This window comes from Stylophora pistillata, chromosome 3, assembly GCF_964205215.1.
Source record: "Stylophora pistillata chromosome 3, jaStyPist1.2, whole genome shotgun sequence".
Classification (NCBI taxonomy): Eukaryota; Metazoa; Cnidaria; class Anthozoa; order Scleractinia; family Pocilloporidae; genus Stylophora; species Stylophora pistillata.
In genome coordinates, this window is record NC_142521.1 from 15297501 (window position 1) to 15320877 (window position 23377).

At 39.5% G+C, this 23377-nt stretch overlaps 2 protein-coding genes and 1 pseudogene across 8 annotated transcripts; 2 read left to right on the forward strand and 1 right to left on the reverse strand.

Annotated features, from left to right (window-relative positions):
* The first annotated feature begins 4561 nt into the window (after positions 1-4561).
* On the forward strand, positions 4562-22110 carry LOC148734698 (uncharacterized). Of its 3 annotated transcripts, XM_088753840.1 has the most exons (7): positions 4562-4672; positions 11705-11783; positions 13639-14240; positions 14873-15136; positions 15744-15809; positions 16092-18857; positions 18888-22110. In XM_088753840.1, exons 2-7 carry the CDS (start codon positions 11758-11760, stop codon positions 21527-21529), a joined length of 6366 nt encoding a protein of 2121 aa, XP_088609966.1. In that variant the 5' UTR covers positions 4562-4672; positions 11705-11757; the 3' UTR covers positions 21530-22110. The 3 variants fall into 3 exon arrangements, with proteins under 3 accessions (XP_088609966.1, XP_088609965.1, XP_088609967.1); XM_088753839.1 differs by having other exon boundaries at positions 16092-22110; XM_088753841.1 differs by lacking the exons at positions 4562-4672; positions 11705-11783; positions 13639-14240; positions 14873-15136 and adding an exon at positions 15402-15679 and having other exon boundaries at positions 16092-22110.
* On the forward strand, positions 6563-8053 carry LOC148734699 (uncharacterized; annotated as a pseudogene). The gene is made up of 3 exons (XR_015998889.1): positions 6563-6828; positions 6919-7162; positions 7564-8053. The product of XR_015998889.1 is annotated as an uncharacterized LOC148734699 (transcript).
* On the reverse strand, positions 8071-10630 carry LOC148734700 (THAP domain-containing protein 2-like). 4 transcript variants are annotated; one of them, XM_088753913.1, is made up of 5 exons: positions 9860-10607; positions 9268-9353; positions 8899-9047; positions 8470-8661; positions 8071-8181 (listed from the first exon to the last, which is right to left on the reverse strand). In XM_088753913.1, exons 2-5 carry the CDS (start codon positions 9273-9275, stop codon positions 8087-8089), a joined length of 444 nt encoding a protein of 147 aa, XP_088610039.1. In that variant the 5' UTR covers positions 9276-9353; positions 9860-10607; the 3' UTR covers positions 8071-8086. The 4 variants fall into 4 exon arrangements, 3 of the variants coding, with proteins under 3 accessions (XP_088610039.1, XP_088610040.1, XP_088610041.1); XR_015998890.1 differs by lacking the exons at positions 8071-8181; positions 8899-9047 and having other exon boundaries at positions 8523-8661; positions 9860-10629; XM_088753914.1 differs by lacking the exons at positions 8071-8181; positions 8470-8661; positions 9268-9353 and having other exon boundaries at positions 8908-9047; positions 9860-10630.
* Positions 22111-23377: the final 1267 nt, after the last annotated feature.

Consider the following 23377-nt stretch of genomic DNA (forward strand, 5'->3'; position numbering starts at 1 on the left):
TTTTGAACTGATTATAAAAAAATCAAGTCTAGAAAAAGATAAAAGAAATCTCTCGGGCTTCATAACATCTCCTTATAAAACTAATGTGAATTTGTTATACCAACTGAAGCTTCCATTTTGCAGATTTATCGGGCAGTATGGCGACACAGAAGTGACACTGAACGTGTCCAAATTTAACTGTGGTGGCGAGAACACCATCCAGTATTTGGAACGTGTTGTTATTATAATTCAGGGCAGGTTTAACAGACGTGGTTGCCTTGAGGGCTATTTGACCTAATCTCCTCTCGCAGCCGTTCTTTGTCTCGGGATTCCTGTGTCTCCCTCCCTTCAAACGGCTGCTCGTGTTGACCAAACATTCCATTCCCTTTGTTTCCTTCAACCAATGAGCGTTGAGTAGTTGTTCGGGATCCATCAATCAGGAAGCGAAAAGTTGCACGCGAGTTTAGCGGGACATCTCTCAAAACTTCGCCAAATTTCATGTTTGTAGAGCTAGATATGTCATTATTTTTCAATTTTTATGGATGATACCCCCAAGAAAGTAACTTGCAGCAATTTATCTGGATGTACGTCAACAGTTTCGACTAAAGAAAGAGTTAGAATCTTCGGAAGATCGGCTGATGTAGCGAGCGTTTAGGCAGAAATTTGGAAGCTTTCGACATTTATCTGAATTCTACTTTTTATATATATGTTTCAAATGCTACAGAAAAGTTGCCAAGATTAAGAAATTAGAAAACGATCTCCAAGAGCTAATAAATGAACTGAAAGCTGGCTATAATTCCATTCAAGATCACCGGGTTAAAAGACTTCAACCATCACTTGACAGCGACTCGAACGCAAAGCGATCTTAATTTTGTAGCGAAAGCTCTCGATTTCACCGGGCCTAGCACATGTACTTCTTTGCCTCCAAGTACAGTTGAACCGCTAGTATCTCTGCCTTGTACGCCTCAATCTTCTAGTGAATCAGCTGTACTGCTACCTACTCTACCCGTCAGTCCAATAATCGCTGAGAAATCGCCGCATATTCACACGACAAAGCTCACACCTCCAGTATCGTCTACTCCAAAGCCAAGGCCCACCGATCCTAAAGTCAGCTTGTGCATTGAATACCCAAGCAAAACTATCAGCAAAAAACTTGGTCCAGACATGGAAGCTATTTCCAAGGCTTTGGCTCAAGGTCCTCCATCAAGATTTCCTAATGCAACTTTAAAGTCGAAGTCGATGCGCAAGCATATTATCCAAAGGGTCTTACGTATATTTTGTCTCTGGAGAAATAACTGGGCTTTGTTTATTAAAAAAACCATCATTGCACCGAAGAAGCTCAAAGGAGGATCTTGAAAATTTCCATCTGAAGAGAATTTGTGACGAATGGAGCGAGAGAGCACTAGTATTCAACTCGTTCCTGTTGGCAAGTTGCACAACGAACATTTTGAAAAGCATTGGCGAGATGAATATATTATGAGCTTTCCAGATTTCGGAAGGCGACACTCTGATTGGTCAATCGGCTGGAATGGAATGTTTGGTCAACACGAGCAGCCATTTGTGGGGAGGGAGACATAGGGATCCCGAGACAAAGAACGGCTGCGAGAGGAGACTATATTTTACCTCACCTGGTGGAACCACATCCCAGATCCTTCCATAGCGCGCAAATGACGTAATTGCGACAGATTTCAATAATTGGCCGATCCTATGCCTGCAATTTTGGGGTGAAATTCCCGCAGGGACTTGGAAACTGAGGTTCAGGAACCATTCAACAAGCCTACAAATTTTCAGGTATGAATGCTTTATTCCTTCCCTTTTCTACATCGTTGCAGAAAACATCGAAACGAACGTTTGACAGCCACTTCAACATCCCGTTGTTGAGATGAATGGAGCTAAGAAGCGAACCTTGGTACAAGGAATCCTCCCCTCCCACCCCCATAATCAGGTTTGTTTCGGTAAAATTTTATTGATGAGAATACTTTGTGATGCGCCTATTCAGCGAGAAGTGAATCTGCTCGTTTACGCCTACTTCACATCCTCAGACTTTGAATTGCGGAGAATGGATAAAAGCGTACGACTACAGGCACCTCGTGCTTAACGAGAATTTTTCTTACGTTACAGGTTTGTCGAAGACAGAATTGGCTTTGATAAGCAGCGTCGCTGTTCTCGGTTTGGTTATTGCTATTTTAGCCGTGGCCTATTGTAAGTTTGGAGTTTGTCGACGGAAATCTGGTGCCGATGAACCATCCGACCACATAAAATTTTCAGCACTAAGTCGCACTTCAATAGAAGGTGAGAGAAATGAATCCATGCAAAGTGTTCAACAAAATGAAGCAGGGAAGTTATCTCCACGTACGGTAGCTCTTTCTTCTCTTCACAGTATGTAGGGTAATGAATGGCGCGAAGACACAAAACGTTTGTAAACCGATTTCTCAGTGATACTCGGGAGGTCTTAGAGGGCTTGGGAATGAATTAGAAGGAAAACGAGTTACAGAAGTGAATATCGGTGGTCAAGTTATGAGAGGACTGAAGTCGTTATTAGAATGTAATGCAAATAGACGAATGGAAGTTGTAACAACGAAATAAACGAGGAAATATTTACCGATGTTGCAGTCGTGATATAGCCTCTGGGAGAAACTGGTAGAGAGATATTGGGGAACAAAATGAAATTCACTTATCTGTAGCCTGTTTTATTTTCAATTGCTTGTCAAAATGAGCTATGGCTGAGTGGGATGACATTACTGCTGAACATCTTCATATCATCATTTCCCGAATTCGTGTTATTCAGATTCATGAATAAAGGGGGTAAGTTTCTAAAGAAACTGTGGTGCTGCGTCGGTGGGGGTAGCAAGGTAATTTGATTTTATCAACTGATTTGATAACGTAAATTGGCCACCATAAAAAGTTTAAGAGCTGACGTTTCGAGCGCTAGCACTTCGTTATTCGCTCCGAGAAGGGCGAACGCTCGAAACGTCAAATTTAAAATTCTTCAGTTTACGGCGGCCAATTTTCATCATCAACTCATTTGATAAACCGAATTACCCGATTCAGAATCAGTTGGGTTTCTTATCAAATGGAAAGCGTAAATAATTTTACTTGTGATAAGAATACAATGTGAGGTGCAGAGGGCTAAATCTATCACGTAAATGCTTTTGATTCATTACTGTCATCGGTAACAGTGGAACTATTTTAATAAAATATCAAAACCCCTTGTTTCTTAACCAAAACACGAAAGCTCACCCTCTATAATCACTATGGAATACTCTTACAGTTAAATGATTTTTCTTAGGAAATTCCCGGTCTCTAAATTGTTGTAATTATATTCCCAAGTAAGCTGAAGGGATTTCAATGAAGTGGAAGACAGTAAAAAGAAAACTAACAGTGTCGAACGTCACTTTTAGACGTAAATAGTTTTAGAAAATACAAAGGAATCAAGTAATCTCGGTGTAAAAATAAAAATATTGTATAGTGAATGTACTGAAAATAAGATTTCGACTCAATCAGTACCATCAGCTTTGATGGAACATGTACTTAATACGGCCACAAGTTGACATTAGTCAAAGAACACTTCTCGCTGAACTCCAATTCGGAGGTCTGGGTTGGAGTCTTGGCCTGAGTCTAAGGGGATATTGCGTTACAGGTTTTGCCCCTTTGTTTGTCAGTGGGCCGTACGACCCACTCGGTCAGCTTAGTTTTTCAGGCCCGTTTGGTTAGGAGCTCGTGTGTTGCGTCTTTAGTTTCAGCAGAGTTTACTTTACGACCTCATTATTTGTCAGTTTATCACTCATCGCAGCAACATTCATGTAAGTTTTCATCTTTCTGTTATTTTATTGTTTTCCCTTATCGTATTTTCTATCTTCTGTTTCCGTTTCATCGTTTTCTGTATTTTATTTGCATGTAGTTTCACCACTTGACACCGAAGATAAATAAACACATTGATTTGCATGGTCTTCGTGTTTGGTTGAACACTGCGCTGAGAACGCGGCATATTGTTCGGTGATTTGATCAAGGCTTTTACCCCCCCCCCCCCCCCCAGCGAAAGTTTAAGGGGAGATGGCTGTAGATATATTCATTTGGATTTTCAAACGAAATTACTCTTTTTGTTGTTGTTCTTATCGATGTTTTTGCTGGTTTTTTTTTTTTTTCTTTTTTGACATATCTGTTAACACTCACCAGATTGTGTCTTTGGAGGATGCAGGAGGGGGTCGTTATCATTGGCGGATCTAGGGGAGGGGTTAAAATAAAAAACGCCGAAGGAAGAAAAGCCGGCAAGTGTACACACCAAGTGAGCGAGTGTAAGGAATGGGGAGAACTTTCCGAAGTGATTACGAAATTCTTCCTGAGGCAATCCGATTTGTGATCCTTGATATTTTCAGATCTGAACTCTGAATAAATTGACGGCTTCTGGGAGAACTGAATTGAAGAATTCTTTAATTTAATTCCGCGCTCTTAAAGTTTTTAATGTGAAAAAAAAAAAAAAAAACCCTAACCCACTAATACTTGAAACTTCAACCAACCGTTCGTTTTTCCCAGCATACCCTGTAATTCTGACAAGTTATCGTTTCCAAGCGAGGCTGAAACCGGAAGCCATCCCGGAGTGGGTTTGATCAATAATTGCTGCAAACGAAGCAAGTTTCGCAAATTGCAAGTCGTGTGGTAGTATAAACGCATTGCAGATTCGTTTAGAGCTATGGTAAGTTCATCAGTTTATACTGTGAAGAGTAAAGTAAGATGCCCTAGACAGTTTAGGCTTAAGACACACTTTGGCGATAGCCTTGATATTATTTTCCAGCCAACCAGTCTTTCAACGCGAAATTCAACATTCAATTATATTTCAAAATTGAAAAACTCTGTAAAACTAATTGAAATTTTCGTTTTCCAAAGCCAAAACGCGCCAAATTCACCCTATTTCAAAAAATACTTAGAAAAAAAATCAGAACTTTGAAAATAAAGACTACTAGTCTCTGAGGAATTCTTTCGTTGCTGCTATGGCTTTCATTGAACAGACTGGATGCATATTAATTATTTTAAGAAATAGACAACTTTTTTGAGAGATGTTTCAGCATGCTTATGCCATCTTCAATCAATGAGTAACTGAACGTGAGTAATTATATAGCATACAAGTAGAGGAATAAAATATTTACAGTATGATGTAAACATAAAAAGAATTACGTGAACGAAGAAAGGACAAATCCAGTTCAGCTTTGTGTTTCTTGATAGAGAGTTTTTCCAGTTGGCGAAGGTCTTGTAAGGAAATCCATCGTTGGTATTTGCTTGCTAAGTCGTGTATGATATTTCCATAAGGTTGTAGTAGTAGCAAGTATGATAAATATTGTAAGAAATAGACAACTTTTTTGAGAGACATGTTTCGGCAGGTGAGACATAACACGAATAGTCGAAGTCTAATTATGGTGCTTGATAATATGCACAAGCAGTCATCGCACTGTATCAACCTGGGTTTCCAATTTCCCTTCAAAAGTGAATGATAGTATTTATTCTTAGAGAAAGAAATTTCATCCAAACTTATTATTTTTAAAAACTGGAATCCATGGATAGGGGCAGTCAAAAAAGAAGAGTCTCATGAGAGTGATTTCTCACGTGACCCATTGATTTTCGTATTTAATGAGATGGTGATAGAGTTAATGTTTTCAAGGAAATGTATGAGGAAGCTATGTATGTTATGGGTTTAAGGCAAATATTCGTATACAATCTTTTTCTTATGTGTGCACTTCTCTACATTGAAAATGTTATTACTGTTCTATTGATAATGGCAAGAACTGTTCTTATGTTGCCTCCCAAGATCTTCTTAAATTTTTAGATCATGACTGGTACCTTGGTAGATACATCGGTCAAGAGTTAGTCAATACTTGATGAATGTGTCGGTTGACATTTGGTCTATAGTTGATCAGCATTCAGTTGACACTTGGTCAATAGTCGGTCGATATCTCGGCCAACACTTGGCTGATAGCTGACTGTCGACTGACTATATATTGACCTACTATCAACTGAGTGTTCATTGAGTGTTGACCTACATATCGGTAAAGTATCGACCGATTTGTTGGTCAACATATCAGTCAAGATTACTACCTACAGTGAACATGATCCAATTTATTGATATCTTTTATCCTTCAGTCTTGCTAGTAAAGCTGGAGTATTCTGACATTCTTAGTGTTGCAAATGATAGCATGGTGTGTACCCTGCTTAAACAAATCTAAACAACAAAAAACCACTTGTGTTCATGGAATAATCGGTACCAGCTCGGTTTATCAAACTGTATAATAACATATATTAGATTACTTTAGTTGTCAGTCTTGGAACTTAAAGTGTATATGACACGAAATTTTTTTTTTCGTTGATAGCTAGTTCCATGTGTATAATAAACGGTTTGAGAGTTTAAAATGAATGAAACAATTTTTTTGGTCGATTTTTAGCGCCCGAAACACGCTAAATTTATGTGTAAAATTGTTCCCGGAGACTGGGCCGAGAATTGGGACTCGTGACGTCAAGTTGTTTGATCCTATGATTAGCAAGGTCAACAACTTTCAGTGTTTTCCTTGTAACACGCTGTGATTACTCGCCCAATTCTATCGTTTCGCGCTTCGAAATGTCCAGCGATTCCGAGAGTATTGAGTCGTCTGACTCTATAGAAAGTATGGATTGTGGAATAAGCGACAGTTCTGAAGAGGAATGGCGAGTTATCACTGGTGTGATAGCTCCATATCAAGATGAGCCGCTCGCGGACGAGAACGACGAAGAAACTGGCGTTTCGAGCGAACAAACCGATGTTGATGGACTTACCCCGTCAACTCTGGAGGCTAGATACGAGAGAACTGTAGACGTAGACTCCTGGTTAGTAAAACTGGTCCTTTAAAATTCCTTGTATATATACTTGTAGCAAATCTTTGTTAGACAACAATTCATTTTTGCTGTCTTCTTCAGGTGTCGCTGCAAGCAATGTAATACCGGGACGCTAGTTGGTTCCCTGGAGTTTCGATGTTGCAGAGAGGTAACAAATTCATCTGCAAAGATGGTTTTTGATGGTTCCATTGAACGGATAAAATGCATCACACAACACGAGGACTACGATGCGATTAGGAACCGCGCAGTTCTTCTCCAAGTGGCTCCCTTGTTGAGAAACCAGGATGGTGGGACTTACCGTCGCCGAGGTGGAGTCAGAAAACGAGTCAGTACATTTTTAGTAAAAACATAAATAAAAACATACAATGTGTAAACTAGCATAATCACTTTGCTGGGCATAAAACATTAAGCTTCAGATAAATCAGGGTAAATTAAGGCACCTCAAGCTATAAAAGTTGACCAAGTTAAGTTAGATTTTGCATTTACTTGGACTTTTATCTGATGCACTGACCTAAGGTAAAACAGGAACTAATAAGATTGCTTGCAAAGTAGCTTGTAGGAAAATGTAAGCTTGAGAAATGCCCTGCAGTTCATTATCAATTCCTAAACATAAATATTTTTTATTTGAATGTGTGTGTCATGGGGAGGTGAAAGGCAGGGTCCTGTAGTAATGTAGAGCATTCTTACACACCTTCCTATATAATTTTCATTGTGCTTTTACTCTAGGTTCATTAGAGCTGTTGCATACCGATGGACCACAAGGTGGCTTTGTGGCTACATGGGCTGGGATAACAGAAGACCACTACCAGCCTGTGTTTACCATAATATCAGAACTAAATACCAGTCACAAAAATTAATACCAGAGGTTTTGCTGCTGCTCATGACAGAGACTAGCATAGTACACGTAATCAAACCTATGACATGATTGTTCTACACTGATTGTCTCGGTAAACAACAATTTTCAAATTGATTTTCATGGGTGGTTGTTTCTTGTTCTATTGTTTGGTAATGTATGGACTGTGAACCAGAAACAGCTTAGGTTCTACATGCACACTAGTTTGACTAAATTTAAAATTTCAACTTGTTGTAGGTACAGTGCAAATATTGTAAGTCGATGAGTACAGTGCAATGCAGGCATGGAAAATTTAAAGTAAGAAGGAAAATTGTACCACGCAGAAAACCTTCCTGTGACAAAAGTTTGGTCACTTAATTTTTTGCAACGGCTTTTGTGACTTCGCAATGGTTTTTGTCATATTGAGCAATTGTAAGGTCGTCTTGAAGTGGGTTGACTGCTGCTTGAGGTATTGTCACTGATAGACATCTGTAGTTTCGCCTGCTCTGCTTCTGTAAAATAAATAAATGTATTTAATTATGTAAGTGCATTTTTAGTTTGTTTGTTTAGCATCCTTTTACTATGGAAAAAACATGTAGAAGATATCCTCCGTGGAGACAATCACATTGTGCATTACCATGATGGCAAACTTGTTCCCAAGGTCTATCTTTTCCCCAGTTCTAGTGGGTGGGAAGAAGATAGACCCTGAGGACAAGGTTGCATGACAGTTGGTACGTAGAACATTATGTCATATTTGAACATTGCGCTTCATGAGCTTTGAAGAGTCAAAGCAAACTAACCTGGTGGAAATAGTGACGTTTTCTTCGTTGCCTTTCTTGCCTGGTAAAACTTTACAGCATCCTCTTTATTTACTCTGTCTGGGAACTGCTGGTTGAGGGGTTCTGGTACCCTTGCTGCATACTTCTCATCTACTTTCTTCATTTCTGCCTTTGGCAAGGTGAAGAGAAGATTCTTCAGTGTGTCAACATACCCTGAAAAGATCACAGCCTAATTCATATAAAATGTCGACGTCATTTGAAAAACGTGCAACAGTGTTTTATCAGATATAAGGAAACAAGGTGAAGCAGAGTCCTTTACACAAGATGCTGGTCAATAGTACTTATCATGGTAAAAAGAGTGATCTAACTCTTAACAAAAGAGCATAACATTTCCTACACTTAGTTCAGTGTAGCCACTGTACTTTTAAAATCATAATGGTCAATAATTACCATAGCTAGGTGGAGATGCCACCTCTCTAACAACCTCTTCTCCCAGTTTAAATTTTGGATAAGTCACCCGAATGTATTCTTTTCCATCGCTTGATGTTTGGGTTTCTCTTCTGAGGTTTTCATTAAAATGCAAGCTTGCCAGTATATGCCTAGAAAATTTTACTTTAGATGAGCGAACACATGAAAATCTGAAAATGAGATTGTGTATGATAATGGTTGGAATACAAGGGAAAGAACCAAGGAAAGGAATTAAGGGGATGGGAATGTGATAAATGATAACAAATACTGTTTTGTGTAGTTGCATACATTGTAGACATGTTGCATGATGTCTGGTCAATAGATCATGTGTAACATTTAGCAGTCACATACCCATTCATTTTCAAAAATGACAGTTTTGAGCTAAAAGTGCAATACAAAACACTACTTTGGCCTTAAAACTTCCAGGAATACTACATCTGCAGAGTGTAAAAGGAAAAGGATAAAATATTGTTTGCAACATATTTAGGTGGGAGTCACTGTAATACAACATATACATAGCTACAAAAAGAACCTAACCAAGAGTAACAAATCAACTTGGGATGCCAGGTGTTTAGGGTGGCATGGAAGCCTTCTAGGCAACTTGTCTGGGCATCTGGTGAGAGTTTTTTTATGTCATTCAGAAGGATCTTTGTCAACAGCAATTTCAATTTGTCATATGCTGCCGTGCCTACCAAAGTATTATTGAACAATTTTAAAATGACACACTACATTGTACATTGTTGAGATTAGAGGATGTAATGTGAACATGTTGATGATTCACTAAGGTATAGGTTTTAGCAGTTCAGTTTGCTTTCAGCACGGCAAAACCGCAATTAGACACGGACATTTTACACATAAATGCTTCCAAAAGAATATGTTATTTACATCAGAAAAACTTACACATGTTAATGTTTATGAACGGAGATCACGAGAAAACGCTTACCTGTCGCCTTTTGCGATCTGTCAGAACTTTAGGACCTTCTGGTAGAACTGCATGTCTTGTTGGAACAGAGCCCTTGATAAGAACTTTGTTCCGTTTTATCTGCGTCATACCGTCCAGCGAAAATGCCAAGCTGCCCTCGTAACAACTTTGCTCAAAGTGAGCCGAACACAACGAGGCATGTTTGGCAACAGGTTCGCCGAAATCAACTCGGTGCCGCTGCACGAATTTCACCCATTGGGCTCTCACTGTTGGATTTACAGGAAACTGGTGCATCGAAATACCTGGTGTGTAGCTGGTACTCGTACAGCTTCTATTGTTGGGCGCCCCAGCCACACAATAACGTCCACCTTTCCGTACTGGCCTATTCTTTTCCGCCATAGACCACTTTCATAAATGGCTGCCGGATTAATATTCTTTTGTTTAAACTTAAATTTTCCCGAGTGGCCTCGCTTGAGATAATGTATTCTTGTGAATTTTGTACTGAAGAACGAGGCCACCCTGTCAAATTTATATGTATACAAAAGAATTGTAATGCGGCAGCCATTTATGAAAGTGGTCTACTGAGTCAAACAACCTGACGTCACAGGTAAAGTTCACGTGACCTTTTGGCCGCGCGTTCGAGGGGACAAATTTCAAGCCAACTTAGCGCGTAGTTTAAACGAAAACTATGTATTTATAATTATTTTCAACGATTTTTAACTCTCGAACCGTTTGTTATATATATCGAACTAGCAGAAAACAAAAAAAAAAATTTCATGTCATATACACTTTAAATTTTTGTCTTGTGCATGTAATAGATAATTTGATAAAATGCTCCATTGTTTTAGAATTTTAGTGAATTTTTACCTTTCAATTGATTGGAATATTCTGAATCTTGAAGCAACTTTAATGTTTAAATTCAGAAACATGAGGCCCTTGTCAAACATTAACAAATTGTTTCTAGACTTTCTAGACATAAAAGAAACCAGTTTTCTGTTATTTCATTCCCTTCAAGAAGGAGTAACCAATTGGATGAACTATGGGATCTCAAAAAGCCTGTAGAGCTAAAAATGAACCTATTTCTGGGCCTCATAGTGATGTAAACCAGAATTGGAGATCTGAAGAGATAATGGAGAAACACAAAATGAAGATGCTCTGTGGGCAAAAAATACTTCCTATGTAACTGTGTTGTTAGCACTTGTTCACCCCTTCCTTTACGAATCCTAAAGTGTTTCACTTTGTCATTACCTTGAAACAAACCACAGAAATAATTTCAGTGAGGCCTTAAGCTGCTGTAAAAATTAAAAACAAAAGAAGCCTCCAAGATTTTACTGGTCCACAGCATTATATCCCTGATGATGCCATGGATCAACAAAACCTTGGAGATTTGTTTTTAATTTATTACAGTAGTTTAAGGCCTCACTGGAAACTATTATACCATTTGCAAATGCTGCCGAAGGACAACATGAAATGATTACTGAACAACAGAAAGTTTAACAGCTGCCTCCTAGTAGCAGAAGTATGAAATCAGAAAATCTGAAACAGTTACTGTGATGCACAGAAGACCATTGTTTTCGTTGTTGTCCTAAATTAAATAATTAGAATAAGAAGGTGATACCCTCAACCCTAGAATGGGAATAAATTTTTAATTGGTCCTCTGATCAAAGGGATTAAAGCTTTGAATGCAGGTGCATAATTGCCTTTTGACCAGGGTAAAAATTTTGGAAGTTGATTTCTCATGCTGGGCACAACAACTCGTATTCAAGATTTTTTGTTCATCCTTGGGGATGGTGACTCATTTTCAGTCAGCCTTCTGTAGGACATGGAACCCTCACTGATTATTTGTCCAATTATGTTTCTATACAGAGGCATGATGTTTACTGCATAATGACAATGACTTCATAGTTTGAGGGATTTAAATGGCAGCAGCAGGGGCAACAGCAGGGTAAGACAACTAGCTCATAAGCTTAGTTTTTATTTTTTCAGTGCCATAAATCTGGATTGAAATCTTAAATTGCAGTTAAATGCAGTTAAATGGACATTATTTGCTTCAATTATAACTTGTAGATATATTTCTTTCATTAATGCTGTTGAAAAAATGCAAATGAATTTAAATGCATTGCATATATGTTTTTAATATAAAGTGTGACTTGATTTTCGTAGAACAGTGCTCAATACATAGAAGTAGAGCGAAGTATATATTGTGGGAGGAAAAAGACAAGTAAACTACAAGTTCATCCCTACAAGCCTGTTTCGTGGTCGCCCACTCATCAGGGGATTTAATGAGAATAAACTTTACCATTGCTTATATACAATATAATTTGCATGATCTAACTAGTCTAATTTATGCAGCGCGAAATTGACAGTTTTTTCAATTTTGCGCTGCATAAATTAGACTAGTTAGATCATGCAAATTATATTGTATATAAGCAATGGTAAAGTTTATTCTCATTAAATCCCCTGATGAGTGGGCGACCACGAAACAGGCTTGTAGGGATGAACTTGTAGTTTACTTGTTTTTAATATATATATATATATATATATATATATAATTGTGGGGTATTGTCGTAAATGCTGTTAGAAAGTGCTCAATACACCTGACTGAGAGCGAAATACAATTGACTAAAATGAAACACACATGATTCCCTGTAACTCTGAGTTTTGTGCTTTCGCACTTGTCGGACAGATTTAATGGAAAACATTCCTGTGGGTTAATTTTTATATACACTGGTCTGTATTCAAAAGGATAGGTGCTGAATACAATAGGTTGTTGTTATATGAACAATCATTGAGAAAAAGTGAAAATTATAGTGATTGTGGATATATTAATGAATAGTAATGAGACAATGGGTGTGAATGTATTAGCAAAAGTCCATTGTAGCAGGGGAGCGTTAACTGCATTTTTTCAAAATTTTTAAAATTTCTAGATTTTTGTTTGTCATCAACTGACGAAGTCATAGACAAAACTAGTTTTGAAGTTTTTGCAGTAGTGTGTTGAAAGTAGAATTTAGCTGGAGTCTTTCACTTACATGGTTAATATGGCCTTAAGTAAGACTTTCTTGGCTTCAATAAGTAGAATTTCACAACGACATACTTTTTTGTGTTTCCTTATTTTGCTGGAGTTATTGACTGCCTGATGTGGACTACTGACTTGAAGGGGGGAATAGTCTACGATCATCCTCTTTGGAAGGGTTTGGTTAACATGGTACATTTAGAATCTTGTGTCTGCTGAATACTGGTCCTTTTTTAAAGTACATAAGGGAGGAAGTATTTGTGACCAGCTGGGCTATTTACCAGCAGGGTTTCTGCTTTTACAAAGTCTGTTTATGGGAGGTCTCTCACTTTCTTGATTGTTGGTTTCCCTAAAGATCTACCCCCCTCTGGGCAAAACCTAAAGTATTTCTTAACCTGATTTGTAGCTTTGTAGATACAATAGCACACGACTCTGTTCCCTGGGTCTCTCTTCTTACTCCCCTAATTGCCTCAGAGGTTGGCGCATGCCTAAATGACCTAGAAAAATTGAGAGTGCTCTCTCTCCCTCATTGGTAAGTTTTATTTATTCACATATTAGTTCAGACCTCATAATTGATAGACCATCGTCTCACATTTCAGTTGTACAAAGAATCAATTGTTTGATAGTCAATTAGATTCTGGACCTGTTGTCCATATTAAACCAACAATGTGAATTTACATTTCACCTAGACACCACTGTATTTACCATTACTAAAATCTATTAATTATTTGCACATATCTTTATTTCTTTATTTATTTATTTATTTATTCATTTATGTAATTCACAGATCAACACAGCACAATGTTACAGAAAACCAGAAGCGATGGTTGGTCTTTGGAATTGCATTGAGCAAAGTTCTTGTTTCACAAATACGCCCTTTTGTAGAAACAGAAATCCAAAAAGAATATGGCAAACTTCAAACTAGCCCTGGCATTCATGTTCAGAGCACATCTGGGCGTCTCAAGCACTGGCAATGGCCAAATTTCCTGAAGTATGAAAACATCAATGGCAATGAAGGATTGCCCAAACTGGCCAGTAGAAAGTATGATTACTCAAAGTTTGACTGCAAGGTGAAGTCATATATTGACTTTGCCAAGTTGTATGTGGAGAATCACATGGCCAAATTCACTGCATTTGATGAGCACTGTGATGCATCAGCTGTGCTTAGTCTGCTTGGGAAAGTCCCAGTGTTCTCTGCCATTGTGCAGAGTGCTGCAGGTGATGTAAGACAGGCCAGAAATGCCTGGGCTCACTGTGTATTCAGTGAATGGGATGCTTTGAAATATCAACAATGCTGTGCTGCCATGGAGCAGCTTGTGAAAGCACTGGGTCTTCCAGTTCCCCACGAAGAGAGCCTTTTAACAGAGTTAAAGGACTGGGAGACAAAAGGTATCTGCTTTCATTTAAATTTACACCAATAAGATAACTACTTCTTGCTTTGTTTGAAAGAGAAACAATGAGAGTAAAGAGATGTAGGGTCAAAAGAAAAACTGTATGGATCTACTTTTCACAAGACAACAATAATGCTAGTGCTTGCAGCTGTCTCGTTATGATGTTATGAATGTGGAAAGTTTAGTCGCCCTGGTTTAGGCACCATCTCCTCCTCCTCATGTTTTTACTGTCACCTACCCCCTTGGTAAAATAACTTTCTCTCCCCAGCCTTCCTCTCCCATAAAAATCAAAGATGACGGCCATAATTTTCACTGAGAAAATACTGAGCACTCGCTCGCTAAAATTACGCCAGCTCTGCAAGCTACTATTTCGGCGAATAAGGTGATAGCAATGACCAAATTGGTATTGATTCGTGTTTCAGTCACGAGAAATTGATTGACAACAGTCTCGGATACTTCATGCTCAATATTCGGCGGTTCCTTACAACTTCCTTTTTCAGTTTACCAGTAACTTAATCGTACACATACCCACTGGATGAAAAAGGAAAAATTATCATTGTTTAAGATCTTGGCCATGTTGTAAATTGAAACTGCACAGCTTGCCAATTTGGCTTTCATCTTTTATTCCAGGCAAAATTCTTGTTATGAACGCAACCATGGATCCTGATTTGTTGAAGTTGGTACAACAGCACGTTCATGATCTGATGACAGATGTAGAAAAGCTGTCGTTTGAAGTGCAAGAGGACAGAGAGCGTGTCACACTGGCACTAGAAGAAATTTTATCAAATCTAGAGGAACTGAAAACAAGACTTGATCGGATGCAGCTCGAGCAAGAAACCATAAAACAGAAAATCGGATGTATGGAGCAACGAGTCTCAGTTTTGGAAAATCAAGGTATGAAAAGTGAAAAAAAAAACAAAAGTTTGAATTGAGAAAGATGTCATTCGCCTGGTCATGAGCTTGCCAACAGCTAAACATGATTTGATATTATTTGTCTGCGTTTAGAATTTATCATGAGATTTGAATTTAATGTTAACGTAACGATCCCGTCTGTGCACTGATTTTTACCTCGCGGTACCCGCACCCACTTTGATTCATACATGCTTTTGAATCAAATTCTCAAACTATGTGAGAATAAATTAAACTGCCTTTTGAACGTTGCACGGTTACACGCGTGCTTTCAATGGAAAACACAACTAAAAAATCACCGTAAGAGGACTGTACGGTAATGCGAGAGACGGGTCTGAACAAACCTTTCGGCCCTGAAAGATGCGAGCTTGAAGAAGAGCGAAAGAAATGTTGAAACCATCTATTATGCAATAAAATGCATATTCATCGGACGCGAAGATAAGTGGTTCTCGGTCGTAGAGAATTGACCTTAAACAAAATATTTACCGTCTGGACCTCCCACTCCGTGGATACTGGACTACATTCTAGGTATAATACTGGATGGCGTGCTGTTGTAAAACTAGTTACTTATCGTAACATTTTTTCTTTTCAGAGGCCTATAGTCATAAAGGTTTAGCAGATGTGATGTCTCAACAATGCCACAGTACAGTGTCGGCTGGTAGGTGTTTACAGTGTACTCAGCTCAGAATTCTGATTACAAAAATTTTGCTTGTCTTCCTAATCAGATCGCATGCTAAGAACTAGCTGAAAACAAGCGCTCAAAATAGTAACGCTAGCAGTGTCACTGTGTGAATCAATCAATTATTTGTGAACGTCAATGATTTGCGACCATCAGTGACTTGCGGACAGGAAGGTCGATGTACGATTCTCCTTATTACTCAGTTGTAAATAGCATCCAAGTTCGTAATAATCAAGTGCATCACTTTTCCCTTACTTTCAGAGATTTCTGTTTTTGATGCTGATATCAAGTTTTTTGCTGATCGGCATCATCCAGACACGAGACAATGGTTCTTTCATGATTTTGAAGACTGGTTCCGCGATCCTGGAAACTCTCGCGCCTATGTTCTTCTTGGCGACCCAGGAGTCGGAAAAAGTGTTATAGCCGGAGCCCTGGCAAAGCGAATGAGAGAGACTGGACAGTTAGGTGCTGCATACTTTTGCCGTCACGACGATGGTACCAGAAACGATCCCAGGTATCTCCTTGGAACTGTTGCCCATCAATTGTGCGCTTGTAATGATGAGTACAAAGAAATCGTAAGGGGAGAGGATGGGGTCAAAATGCTGTTAGGTAATTCTAAACTCGGTGTAAGGGAACTGTTTACAAAACTGCTTCATGAACCGTTAAGTAAGAGTAGGCCATGCCATCAGAAATTGTTAGTCATTATTGACGCCTTGGATGAAACAGACTACGAGTCCAGAGAAGAATTTCTTGATCTTATTCAACACCGTTTCCCCATGCTGCCCGAATGGCTTGTGTTCTTTGTCACCAGTCGCCCTGAAGATTCTGTTCGATCCAGACTAAAGAGATACAACCCCTGTATTAAAATTTGCGCCGGTACCAGCGAACAGCAGAACTTTTATCAGCAGCATGAGCAAGATATCCAAAACTTTTTGAAAAAGAGGATTGGTAGTTGTGTTACTATCTCGGTTGACGATATTTCCCAAAAATGTGACGGATTATTCTTGTACGCACACTACATTGTAAAAGAATTGGAAGATGCTATTGTCTCTGGTAAGGAAATCAGTAATTTAAACAATTTTTTTCCGGGAGACATTGAGGAATTTTTTCGGAAGAATTTTCGACGCGTCTATGACAACGTTGGAGAGAGTATCTTCAAGAAGCTGTTTGGTTGTGCCATCGTGGCCCCGTCTCCGCTTCCTGTCTCGGTTATTCCGTTCATCCTAACCAAGGAAAATTCGAAACTTGATAAGCAACAAGTGATCGATGCTGTATCGCAATTTTTGGTGTTACGAACTCCTAATCAGACTCTAAGTTTCCTGCACAATCTGGTTCCAACCTGGTTGACAAACGACACCAAGGCTCCGCCCAAATTATTCATCTCCAAGAAGACGGCAGGTAAGTATCTTAAAGAAATTGTTGTCGAAATTCTCTCCTCAGTTTTGCAAGAATCATCATCACCTTACACATCCGTTCACGCTAAGTTGGAGGACTATGTGATACGCGTTGCGGTTTGCTTCTTGTGTCACTTTGGAGGAAAAGATTGGTTGGAACTAGTGTTTACATGTTTAACAAATTATCATTTCGCAGAGAGGAGATTGCGCTCGGGAAAAATCGAGATATATCGTCTGCTTCAAGATTTGAAGCGTGTCAGTGGCTTCCTGGATAGCGATGAGAAAAAGAAACAAGATCTCCTTCAAGAGGTTGCGCAGGTACTCTTATCAAATGCCTTTGTTCTTGCTGAATGCCCACAACTTTTGCACTCTTGTTTAAGAAAGGCCTCCAACGCCGTTCAAGAAACTTTTCTGCTTAACAAATTGCCAGTCCCTAGGTTAGAATGCACGGTTTTTGCTCTCCAAGACCCTGCAATCGCTGATATGAATTGTTTTGCCACATCATGTGATGAGAGGACAATTGTTGGGGCAGCGGGTCGGACACTTATGTTTTTCGATGCCAGTACAGCACGAGGAGTAAATGGCCCTTTCGAGATAAGCAAACAGATCATTGACAATATCAGTCACTTGGAGTATTCTCCTGACAACCAGTTTATTTTTTTTGGTCGGCTTGATAAGTGGTTTTCTGTTGAGCGAGAATGTATTGAGGATTTTCATCAGTTTGATGGGAATGCAACGGTTTACCGGTGGGGTTTCCTTACTCGTGATGGAGACTCCATTGTGGTTAAAAGAAACGTAGAGAATTTTGCATGCCATTGGTCAGAAAATGCTTGTCTTTGCAACTTACTTGCTCTTTGGGCCGTTAAGGAGATTGAAGTGAGCCGTGATGATGCTATGAGTCTTCATGAGGAATTAGAAGTCGAAGGACCAATGAACTGCCTGCTAAAATGTCTCTCATACAAGAAATACCCAGCTGAGACTCATGTGGGGCCAAACTCTCTGCTAGGAGGGTGCCATTTTTGCTATGCATTAAGTTCACTTATAGACAAAGGGTACCAAGAGGCGTCCCTAACAGCGGTTCGTCAAAAAATCCTAGAGATATACCCTGTTATTTTCCAATGCCAGATTTGGGATCTTAAGACTGGAAGGCCTGTGTTAGAACGTGCGTTTATTCGGAATGTTCAGTTTGAGCCGTTTACTTACATCTGTCATGTCTCGTATTTTGTGAACAGATGGGCAATGGAAATAGCGTGTTCTGATTTTTCAGTTTGTAACATTGCCATAATAACAGCGATTCGATACCTAGAGGTAAGTTTGGGCCACAGACTTCAGTGGGAACCACCAGTAGATTTAAAGCCAGCAGTGATTCCACACCTCAAGGCAGAACGTACCGTAAAAGTGGAGGAGTTACTTGAGGATCTACTGGAGAGGAACATGGTTCTGGGGTTGACTGAAGAGCTAAGGCGGAAAGTGAACGTTAACCTTGAAACTGTATTGAAACGATTCAAGGAGCTTGAGGCTGCAGGAAACCTCCAGAAACAGAGAGACCTGCAGCAAGAAGAAGAGCTAGAGTGCGATCTAAGAGAACTAGAGAGTGAATTAATAGAATTAATGAAAATACAGAAAAGCCTAAATGCCGAACTAACGCTACTACCGAGAAGACATGTAAGAAGAAAGGAAGAGGAATATTTTGAGATGTTGCAAAAGAGTTTTTTAGAAGAAAAAATGGCCCTGAAGGAAAAGCGAAGGATGAAGCTTGAGCGGACAAGTGGACTTGAACTAGAGTGCGATTTGAAGGATGAGATAGTTTTCCTATTGCGTTCGAAGAGGGTTTTGAATCTCGATAAGGTGTTTATACGAGAATGTATGGCGCAGCACTTGGAACCAAAGTTAAAGGAAGAGCTGAAGATGTTAATTGAACGAGAGCGCGTGCTGGAGCATGAATTGATTGAGAGAAACCGTGGTCTCGAAATTGATCAACAGGAATTGAGTCTAAAACAAGGGCTGAAGTTGCCAGTTGATCAAGTGCATAAATTGCAGAATAAGTTAGCTTGTTTAGAAGAACTACAACGGATTATGGAGAGACACCGAGGACAGGAGCTCGATCAAGAGGATTCGAATTTGAAAGAGAAGCTGGAGTTCCTACCTGAACGAGAGAGGGTGTCACGACACGAAATGGAGTACAGAGACTACCAATTGCTGAAGTTTGTAATCGACCAAGAACCTAGATGGAAGGGACAGCTTCGGGGGCGTGAAGAGGGCCCAATTGCTTGTCCACGTGAACTCCACCCAACTGCTTTTCCACATGAACCCGACCGTGAGTTCGAGGAACTACGGTCATTTAAACATGAGCGCGAGCTGACAAGTACTGAATATGAGTGGTTGAGACAGCGATTCCATAAGCTCAAACAGCCTGAAGTAAATCCAACAACCGAGGAAGAGCTTGAGATCTTACTTACGAAAGAACAAGAGCTGTATGATCATGGAGTGGCTTTCGATGGTCTGATAGGGGAATCGGAGGAAAAGCTTGATACTTTAAAAGAAAGGAAGCAAAAGCTCATACATCAGATGGAGATGGAACTAAATAGAAGGAGAGACCGTGAGATCAGAGGTGCGCAATGTTTTACGGCATGGGTGGAGAATGAGCTTATGCCCAAAGGTAGAGAGAATTTGATGATGAAAAAATACCGCATGCTTAGGCTGAATCTGTTGGCAAGAAAATTAAAAAAGCAACTGGAGCAAGTGCTTAAACCTGAGTCGTATCGATCCCGAGAACTATCTTATAGCTTGGAGAGGCTAGAGTATAAGGGCATTGGAGTATGGGAGCCGTATCTCAGAGTACTGAAGGAAGAAAAGATGGAGATGGACTCTTATTTGGTGAGAGAATTCCAAGACGAATCATTTGAGTGTGAGGATTGCATGAATTTTCCAGAATGGCTTGACGATGTCGAGATTATCGTCAACGAACATATTCTCATTTGCCATTCACCAGGAGGAAAATGGGTTCTAGAGGCCGATGGTTTTCGAAACAAACATATTTTGCGAAGAAGAAATCGAGAGCTCTCGTGTGACCATGAAACGCCGCAACGTGATATTGAAAAATTCACGCGCTTCTCATTTACAAAGGATGACTCCTATTTCGTTTATTTGACCGATAATGGTTTTCTGCACGCTTTGTCTCTCGAGACAGGTGCAGTTTTAGCCAGTGTGCCCAACAATCACATTATTTATTACACAAGGCAGGTGCCACAAGCGTGTGGCTATTTCTTTTGCAGCGATACAGAAGAAAAAGTAATCCTTCTTTCGGATTTATTCAGCCCTTTCAAGTTTATTCCGGCATCACCAGTAGAGTTGGCTGTGGTGGAAAAAACGATCGCAGCAGTCTTTTACTCAACTAATACGGTTTTAGCTGTTGGTTCTGATTTGAAGGTTTCCTTTTGGCAGACCCCTGAAGCTAAAGATGGCTTCAGCTTCATTTCCCAGTTTCTTCTCGACACGCCTGGCTTACAAGTGAAGAATTGTGCGCTTTCTCCAAATGGACAGCATATTGCTATTCACCAAGGAAGTAAGTTAATGCTATATACCTTTACAGATTTTAGCCTTGCGGAGACTGACACAGTATTCACAGAAGAATTTGGTTCCACGCTCTCGTCCCTTACATTTTCAGGCGACAGTGCCTCACTTCTCCTTTGTATCAAGGTTTTTCGAGACTTTACGCGTGGCGATGTGTGGGACGTTGTGGGGAAGTTCGTGTCGAGTAGAGTGAAGTCACAGAAATTGGTTGCTGTTGAATGTTGTTGCCTTTCATCTGACAGACAAGAGGTTATTCTAAGTGGTCAGTATCAGATTGAGATCTGGAAATATGATAAAAGTTCTTGTCACTTATTGACGACAATCCGTGTAGGAAAGATTTACCACTCTCTTAGGTTCAGTCAATGTATTGTTTCGTCTGACAACCAGCTACTAGTTTGTTGCATCGGGAACACAATTCTTATTTATCGTCGCAATGCATCAAATGTCAACTCCTCCAAGAGAGTCCTCCATGGCCATCTCGGTAAAATAGAGTTTTGTCGGTTTCTTAAGGAAAATCGTTATCTTATTTCGTATGGTATCGATGGCATGGTTTTCCTCTGGGATACAAATGGACAAGAGGACAAATGTAAAGCGGTTGGATTCACAAAGATTCCACTGGACACCGTCGTATGTATGGCAGTGTCCCCGGATGAAGAAAACATTGTTTGTTATTCGTCCACCAATATGATGTGCTTGGTAAAACTCTGCAAACTGAAAAGCCCTTCCCAGTAGTGGATACGGCGTGATCGAGTGGTTCAGGGCCTGTATGACGGAAATTAGAAAATAGTTGCTCAAAACATCGAAATCCGCATCGACCTGCTTACACATGTGCCATCATCAAGGATCCGAGACATTTGCGAGATAGGGTTAAATGACTATTGAAAATGAATCTCCAATAACGAAATTCAAAGCAATATTGAACTAATGAAAACATTGGTCGTTGTCTGAGCGGAGATCTTTCACCATGTCCAACGTAAGAATGACTGAAGGTTCCCTTTAAACGTCTGCGCAAATTTAGTATTTAAACAAGAAACGTAAAAAGTTTTTGAAAAGTGTTGTTTTTCGACATAAAACAGTATAGGTCCCGATTGTCCCTGCTGTTGTAAAGGTGAAAATTGTGGAACCCTTTTGTGCGATGTGTTATGATTTACAGATTCGCCAAAACGTTGCCTTTTAACTATGTCACTCAAGTCATGGAGGTGATGATCTTTTCAATAAACTATTAATAGGGTAACATCCAGAAAATTCCAAAAGAGGGCTCGTATAATCGTAGAGACAGCGCTGCTGTCCCGTTAGGAAACAAAAGATCTTAGGTCACGAAAGAATTAAAAACCCTACAGGAAAGACTACAACAGGAATTTTAAGGTTCAACAACACGCAAAGAACACATTCTTGAAGGGCAGCTTGATGTTACTGGTGTAAAGTTCAAAGTAAATTTCTCTTGGACTCGGATTTGGTCTTTGGCACCCGAGGACAGTTACTTTGTTCCAAGTTTTTGAAGACTTACACAGGCGTTCTGCAGGTTAACCAAATAGGTTTAGAGTCTGTATCAATATGATGTAGTTCCCTTCAAGACACTTAAAGATTCTACTAGACACTTAAAGGTTTTACTAGTTTAAGTTGTTTTTTAGTTAGATAAATGTAAGTGAACAGTTCCCAAAAGGGTATCCTATAATCCAATTTCTGTTGTCAACGAGATGCTGGAACGTATGATGCACGATCCTCGCAGTAGATAGCGCTATCTAAGCAATAGCGAAAATCAGACCTGAAAAAAATCAGGCCTGTACGGGATTCGAACCACTGACCTCTGCGATACTAGTGCAGCGCTCTACCAATTGAGCTAACAAGCTAACTGGGAGCAGGCCGTTAAGTTGATTCGTAATAAACCCGTGAAAGTGATAAATCAGATACAATGAAATATATGAAGTTCATATATTTTGAACTGCGGTATTAGATACGTATGATGCACGATCCTCGCAGTAGATAGCGCTATTTGAGCAATAGCGAAAATCAGACCTGATTTTCGTACAGGCCTGATTTTTTTCAGGTCTGATTTTCGCTATTGCTTAAATAGCGCTATCTACTGCGAGGATTGTGCATCATACGTATCTAATACCGCAGTTCAAAATATATGAACTTCATGTATTTCATTGTACAAGATGCTGGAAAACGTTTCCAATGATGATTTTGCAATATCAAGCAAGCGAAAAAAGTTAAGAGTTTGTAAATTTTGTTTTTAAATATCTTTCTAGGTTGACTACGATACTACGCCCTATTTAAAAAAATTAAACGAACCGGTAAAACGAAGTGTGAGATCTATTGGAAACATAATGCTAATTACTGAAGCATGATATGATGTAATTGCACAGTATTCATTGGCTGAGGCAAATTGATTTATGCGCCTTTAGTATTGGATCTGAGCCAGAAGACCCTTGTACGATATTTTGTAGTATGTTTCAGTCTTAAAGCTCTTTCATTCACGCCGGTTTGTTGTGTGATGGTAGATAGCCAGATGGGGAATTGGAGCTTCGTGGGTTATTTACCATTTCTAAACCAGAGTGCGTAAGTGGAAAGAAGTAA

What these genes read in the sequence shown, in the direction of transcription:
- LOC148734700 (XM_088753913.1), bottom strand. An exon ending in GGCATCTCCACCTAGCTATG is followed by an intron (nt 8,662 to 8,898) that starts GTAATTATTGAC and finishes TGATCTTTTCAG; the next exon opens with GGTATGTTGACACACTGAAG. An exon ending in AACGTCACTATTTCCACCAG is followed by an intron (nt 8,182 to 8,469) that starts GTTAGTTTGCTT and finishes TTTATTTTACAG; the next exon opens with AAGCAGAGCAGGCGAAACTA.
- LOC148734698 (XM_088753839.1), top strand. Translation starts at nt 11,758, where the DNA reads ATGGCAGCAGCAGGGGCAACAGCAGG. An exon ending in GCAGCAGGGGCAACAGCAGG is followed by an intron (nt 11,784 to 13,638) that starts GTAAGACAACTA and finishes TGTAATTCACAG; the next exon opens with ATCAACACAGCACAATGTTA. An exon ending in CTCAGTTTTGGAAAATCAAG is followed by an intron (nt 15,137 to 15,743) that starts GTATGAAAAGTG and finishes TTTTCTTTTCAG; the next exon opens with AGGCCTATAGTCATAAAGGT.